The sequence below is a fragment of the Cynoglossus semilaevis genome, chromosome 2 (genome assembly GCF_000523025.1).
Source record: "Cynoglossus semilaevis isolate Cse_v1.0 chromosome 2, Cse_v1.0, whole genome shotgun sequence".
NCBI classification, from domain to species: domain Eukaryota; kingdom Metazoa; phylum Chordata; class Actinopteri; order Pleuronectiformes; family Cynoglossidae; genus Cynoglossus; species Cynoglossus semilaevis.
The window spans coordinates 1,457,125-1,464,226 of NC_024308.1; the positions used below are offsets into that span (position 1 = coordinate 1,457,125).

At 44.7% G+C, this 7,102-nt stretch overlaps 1 protein-coding gene across 1 annotated transcript in view; it reads right to left on the reverse strand.

Moving 5' to 3' along the window:
• LOC103393296 (voltage-dependent R-type calcium channel subunit alpha-1E) overlaps positions 1-2,065 on the reverse strand; it is an 18,625-nt gene extending 16,560 nt beyond the window's left edge. Inside the window, exon 1 of the mRNA XM_025054294.1 lies at positions 1,193-2,065. Coding sequence (XP_024910062.1) covers positions 1,193-1,458 — 266 coding nt within the window. The 5' untranslated portion in view covers positions 1,459-2,065. The remainder of the gene's footprint in view (positions 1-1,192) is intronic.
• Between the last annotated feature and the right edge of the window lie 5,037 nt (positions 2,066-7,102).

A 7,102-nucleotide genomic window follows, 5' to 3' on the forward strand; every position in this document is an offset into this window, starting at 1 on the left:
CCACCGCCGCCTCCAACCCGTGGTGGTGGCACCCTCAGCAGCACCAGCAGCAGCAGCAGAGAGCAGCAGCAGCCACCGTTGGACATTTCCAGATCATTCTCTTCCTCAGCAACAGGCAGAGAAACCACAGTTTTAAGAGGAAACTGCTCAGTAATCCTCGCAGTGATGATGTGAGTGCTGTTACTGCTGCTGCTGCTGCTGCTGCTGCTGCTGTTGCTGCTGCGGTTGTTGCTGGGGCTGGTGTTGGTGTCAATGTTGACATCATGTTGTGTCGTGTTCAGTGTTGTTTAATGACAGCATTAAACAAAACAGTCATTATGACTGTGTGTTTCTAATGAGGTGTTTTTTTCAAACATCTCTTTATGACACAGACATCAAAACATGTCGATTTCAAAATCTTTCCTTTTGTGGGTGGAGGAACCACCTTCCACAGACCGCGGTTGTTTAACAACCTCGTTCATAACCTGTGTCAAGTCATCACTGTATCATAAAACAGGCATTTTAACGTGTAGTAAAGACCAGAGTTGGAGCCTAGTGACGTCACGTGTCACGTGAAGGCTGTAGATTCTTAATCTTTTTAGATAAAAGTGACCATGAGAGGTGACCGTTGTCCAGACTGTTGTCCAGGCAATGACTGCAATTCCTGCTAATTGAGGATTTCTAAAGATGAAAATTCATCATAATGAATGAAATTGTGAAAAAGGTAAAAATAAAAAAAATGTCTGACCTTTGATTTTAAAGACATTACAGGATGAAAAGACAACGTTTGTATGTTTTCTGGTGAAGCTCATGTTGCGGTGCACTTGTTAGGATATTGTAAGAAAAAGCTGCATTTATTTTTATTGTTAAAGTTTTTTCCTTTTTCCTGTCACATTTATTTTTATTGTTAAAGTTTTTTTCTTTTTCCTGTTGGGCTGCTGTAACAACATTTATGGTGGATTATATATATTTTTTTTAAATAGCATCATGTATGGCTCTGTAACAGCAGATGTTGAGGTGAAAACCCAAAGTTCTCTATAGGAATACACTGTGGCTGTGCGCTGTCCATGGTGCTGAACACAACAGCAGTGACTGTAAACTGTGCGGCGCTATGAACTTAGACATCCTTACCTTCATGGATGTGAACACAGTCCTGTAAACACATGTATTTGTCACCTCTCCACATGTTGGTGCTTCAAGCAGAAAAGGATATGGCCACTCGGTGATTTTCTTGGCGTATTTCCTGACAATGTTGTCCTCACCGAAGATGAAGAGGGACCTGTTGACGGTGAAGCAGTTCTCTCGGACCGGGATGGGGTTGTACAAGGCCATGGTGCGGGCACGCTGCGCTTTGGTCTGCTTGAAGGCTGGGGAGATGCCACCTGTGGACACGGCCGCTCCATCGCGGTTTCTGTTGCGCTCGGAGCCTCCGTCCCCCGAGCTCAACAGGGCCGGGACGTCGTCTCCGAACCGGGCCATCCTGTCAACAGGAAGCCACACGGGACGAGACAGTGAGACAGTGAGACAGCGAGACAGAGAGACAGAGACGGGGAGAAGAGGTTATAGTCTCCCGGAGAGCAGGGCGCGGTGTGCAGCGAGATCCAGAGCAGTTCTCTTCAATCAAATACAAACTCTTTAGTCCTTAAACTTCAAACGCCTTCAGTCACAACAGCAGCTCCAGTCGACAGCAGCGCAGACAAACCTCACCAGAATGTGTATGTGGGAACAAATGGGTAAAAAAAAAAGAAAAAAAAAAGTCTTTGAACTCAACAATCCTTAAACAGAAGTTTGGAACACGGTTTGATCGCAGCGTTTTATCCGCTCTGCCGCGAAAAGACGCCAAAAAGAGGAGCTGCAACAGGTCACATCCTCAACCATCCTCAGTCCTCGGTGCACAGAGCAGACGAGCACCGTGATCCATGGCTTTTTAAATAAACTAGAAGCAGCGCGCTGACTATTTTAGAGCGCATCAATCCAGCTCCCTGTCTCCTCTCCTCTCCTCTCCTCTCCTCTCCTGTCCACCTAACACCACATCTCTATCCTCTCTCCTTAAATAGCACGACAAAAACTTTGTCGATTTCCACATTTCCCCACCAAAAAAAAAAAAAAAAAAAAACCCCCCAAAAAAAACGCGCTATTTTTTTAACAAACGCTAATCCTGCAGCGTCTCCTCTGCAGCGGGATAGTGGAGGAACAACGTCTCTCTCCTCTGGAGGAGGGACAACACGACGGGATCAACACACCTCCAAACCCGTGTCCAACCCTCTGCATACACACTGAACCCTGCGCTGACAGACAACAGGGCTGTGACCAAGTCAGGCCACTGACTTCAGAGCAGCTGAGCCACGAGGTAACACTCACACAGGAAAATCATTATCATTCACATGCTGACAGTGGCGGGGGAAGGGGGGGGGGGGGGGGGGGGGGGCTTACAAAATTAAAAGGTCAACGCCGACTCGACCTCTGCTTGCTGAGTAAGTTTGTAAATAGGACGGATAACGCTGACTCGACCTCTGCTCGCTGAGTAAGTTTGTAAATAGGACGGATTTGAATCAACATTCTGAAAACCCAGTGACTGAAGTCCAGCTGTGGATTTCCTGTTTCTGTGACACGTGACGGTCGCTGTGGTTCAGCGTGCTCGGTCACACCCCACGGTGAAGTATAAGTGAATGCTGGTCACGTTTCAGCTGTGGAGTGGAGTAAACACACACACCTGTTGAGGAATAAAAGCCCGGAGAGAGAATGAAGAGCAGAGAGCGTCTGTGCATAATCACAGGGTTTAGAACCTGCTATTGTCAGGACATGATAGTGAGGGGGAGTCATGATGCTGCTGCTGCTGCTGCTGCTAACACTGCTGCTGCTGCTGCTGCTGCTGCTGCTGCTGCTGCTGCCTGACTGGAAGTGATCCTATCTCAGAGGATGTGGGTTTCTACAGTCAGCGTGAACGACAGTGATTAATGCATGAGCTCAGATTTTATTTTAATCACAACTGCTGTTCTTACAGTAAGACAAAAAAAAAAAACTAAGCCTTTCACCATGTCTTTGGCAGATGAAATCAAAGTTAGAAATTTTCCTGATTTTTCAAATTTTCATAGATCTGTGTAAAGAGGAAAAGAAATGAGGAAATCTGATCAATTATAACAAAGGCTTTGGTAAAGTTTCTGTTTCTCCTTCACTTGTTAGTCGTGTTTTTATTTGAAATGACCTTCTCCAGTGTGAGACATGTAATTGGTTGGTACATTGATACAAATATAAACCTAAAAATACGTAATAATCAAGTTAAAAAAAACGTGAAAACTGGAGAGGAGAACCCTGGGAGATGAACTGAGGCTGACAGTGATGGGTATTTAGTGACGGTGCTGTAACGGAGGCCGTGTTTAATGGCGTACGACCTCCGACTCATTAGCGCTCCAACACATCACAGACGTAAAAATAGAACAACCACAATGTTCACTTCAGCATCTGTTGTCTTCTCCTCACGGGGGCGAAGAGGAAACGTGTGACTTCAGACTCAGATGTGACGGTGTGGCAGCAGCAGACACACGGTTTGTATTTTAGAAATAAAACAAGTGACGGCCTTAAAAAAAAAACCCCATGACCCTGGAAAAAAAAAGACAAAACCTTATCGTAAATAAACCCTTTTGAAAACGTGCAAAATCCATACAGAGCTGGAGCAGGATTTGAACTGGCTGTGAAGGTAACACCTTCTAACCGCATTGGCCACAGTGTGGCCATGATTTAAGAGCTAATTAGAAAATCTAATTGGAAAAAAAAGAGAGATAGAGAGATGATGAATATTATTTTTAATTGATTCCAGGAACGTCAGTGCTGCCCTGTTACTGAAGGAACCTCCCAGGAATGTCAGTGCTGCCCTGTTACTGAAGGAACAGTAGTATCTGAAACGTTATGGACTTTAAGTTCTTACCTGGACCCTGGAGGAACCGTGTTTATGACACGGCCCAGCTTATATAACACAGTTACACAAGGTAAAGGCTGCTGAAGGACCGGCATCTAATTTGACACCGAAGACATGATGTAAATGTTGAAAAACCTCCTCCTAACTGTAAAAGTCGTCTACCTTGCAAAAATCCAAACCCAAGGAAAGTCGGGGTTGCTGTTAGCTCCTGTCAGCAGGCTGACAGCTTCTGCTCTGGTAATGGGCCTTAGCGGCAGAGGACACAGGTAGGAACAAAGATTTCAACTCAAAAATAGAACAAGTAAATGGTGATGTACCTGCTGGGGTTGGTGTTTGAAACCCGCTCATTATTATTCACTTTCCTTCACAGCGCTGTGTCTAAATGAAGAGACGACGCTGGGAGACGAACTCACCGCGTTAAAAGGTCCGAGGGTTAATTCAGAACACGCTCAGCTTCACTGGTGTGGAACAATAAAGGACATTATTCAGAGCAAACCTCACCAACATTCAGCTGTGTTGAACTGACAGCTCATTCACCACCCGTTACAGCCTGTGGGCTTTCATAACAACATGGAGACACGGACCATCCTTTTCAGATTTTTTTTTCTTTTAAATCTATTTTAGATCTTTTGAGAAAAACCCAAACCAACAGTGATATTTACAGTGATTTATAAAAGGCTGCGTTAATAAGAGCTGTGGAGCTCAGAGTTTGGATCTCTGCTAAATATATCACGACCAGAAACGCTGTGACAAGTTTCACTTCGTGGCCTGTCATTTGGCAGCTGACAGCGACGCCACCGACACTGTGCACTGTGAAAAAAAAAAAAATGGAGGAGTGAGAGGCGCTGAACCTGCTTCTGTTATATTGTCTTTTACCACTTGTTCAACTTGTTCTGAACCATTAAAATTAAATGCAAATCAACTATTTTTTTCACTAAACAGGTGTTGGTAAAAATCACTCTAACTTTCGTATCTGAAGACCTTTTTAAGATGAAGTAAAATCTGTTTGGGAAAAAATGTAGAAAGCTGAATTTGACCATGGGCTGCAGCGGGGCCCCGAGCCTGGAGTTTGGACATCCCTGCAATCAGGATCCTTGGAGCCTAGGCTCAGCAGGATGAAGCTCTGAATATTTTAGAGTTAAGGCTACTGTGTTATTCACCTGCCTCTCAAACATGTAGGAGGAACGTTCCAAAAATCTCCATAAACTTGTTTTATTTACATGACTTCAACCTTTATTTTCACGACCACTGTTTTATTCTGTGTAGGATTCCTGATATTTGGTTGTTGTGTTAAAAATAACTGATCAACGCTAAAGTAAATGTCAGCTCTGGCCGTAACAAAGAGGAGGTTATTGACTCAGTGATGTCAGACACACAGACGTCAGAAGGAATCTGTGTGTCTGTGTCTGTGTCTGTGGATAACAGACGACGTGTCAACACATTTTCATCAGTGTGGGAAACACCGTCCCCGTCATGGGAGGGACTTTAATTATGCAGGAATTAAAGAGTAAAAATATTCATGTTCGATTCATCACTTCGACCTGTAGAAACGGTATTTCATTCAGGTTACGATCTGGTTTTTTTGGACTGAAACTAAAACAAACATTGTACATCACTGAGATGGTTTCTGGAAAACTTCCAAACGTCCAACAAACTTTACCTTTTAGAACAAGGTGATACTTTCTTGGCTGCCGTTGCCACAATAGTTTCTATAGCAACTAACTGGAGGGAGTATATGGTCTGTGCATACTGACAAGGATGAGCATCACAGCAGTGAGTTACTGCAACAAGTAAGAAGAAAAACAGGGAGAAGAAGAGGAGAGTCAGGATGGTGGGAAAGAATGAAAAAAAATATTAACGATGACAAACAGGGGGCAGTAGATCAGGGATTAACAGTCGACTGTTTGATTTTCTAACAGTTTTAACTCAGCATCTCAACTCTCTCTTCGTCATTGGACGTCAAGAAAGAAGAAAGAATGATTTTTATTTTTATTTTTTTCTTCCATGTTTACCTTTAGACGCCTATTTCGGAGCAATGAAATCAAATGTATATATTTTTTCCTTGTGGAGAACAGTTCACACGCCCTGTCAGCACAGCTGATGCCGCCCACAGAGTGTGTGACAAAACAAATGAACATGAGTGAAAACAGAACGGCTCTGCCAAAAGGAAATGGAAATATTGTGAAGCAGGTGAAATGCCTGAGGAGCAGAGCCGGAGACGAGCGTGTGGTTCAAGCTGCGGCTCCAACTTCATTAGGACAAAAACTACAGATGATGGAGGATAAAAAAAATAAAAATAAAACATCTGTTATCATGTTGAGTAGCTTGAACCCAACCATACACCCAGGGCCATTTTGTCATCAACCAGATTTGGACGTGACACAGAAAAGCCTGATGCAAACACGGGAGGACGGACGGAGACGACGGAGACGACAGAGACGACCACGGTAGAGCTATTGATGTGGCGAGATGAAGGGGCCAGGAAATTGGACTATATTTAGCTTCATTGAGATGGTAATGGTTGGAACATGAGAGCACCACGGTGTGTGTGTGTGTGTGTGTGTGTGTGTGTGTGAGCGTGCATGTGTGTGTCATATAGACGACATAACGGTTTAGCCGCTGCTTGAATTGCAGGGCGTCACTTTGACAGAAGTGTTTTGATCCTAAAAAAAAAAAAAAAACAGAAGAAGAAGAAGAAGAAAGAATCGCCACACAGGGGAATGGGAGCGACTGTCGTCGTTCGCTGGCCTTGATCGGTGCCTGAAGGAAATAAAATGAAACACGTGCACCCTCTGGCACAGTTTCTCCGTCTCCCTTTTTCTCAACCTCCACTATCTCTCCACCTGTCTCACCCTCTCTCCCCCGTCTCTCTCTCTCTCCCTCCCCCGGCCCAACCCAGATTCTGCCTTACAGTGTTGTCTTCCTCCGACTTGTTACCTAGCAACTGAACTGACATGGCCCCTATTCTCAGCCCAGTGAATCTGCCTCTGTAACCCCAGAGTTTATGGAATAGCCCATATAGATGATCGTCCCCCGGGGGGGGGGGCAGACGGGGGGGGGGGGGGGGCTTATGGGGGGGGGGTTGGGGGGTATGCTTTTCACCATACTGCAAGTTCAGACAAGTGAAAGCAACAAGTGGGCTCCAAAAGATCAGACAGTTTTTTAAAGAGACAGCAGAGTCAAATCCATAAGTTTAGGAGATTTTCT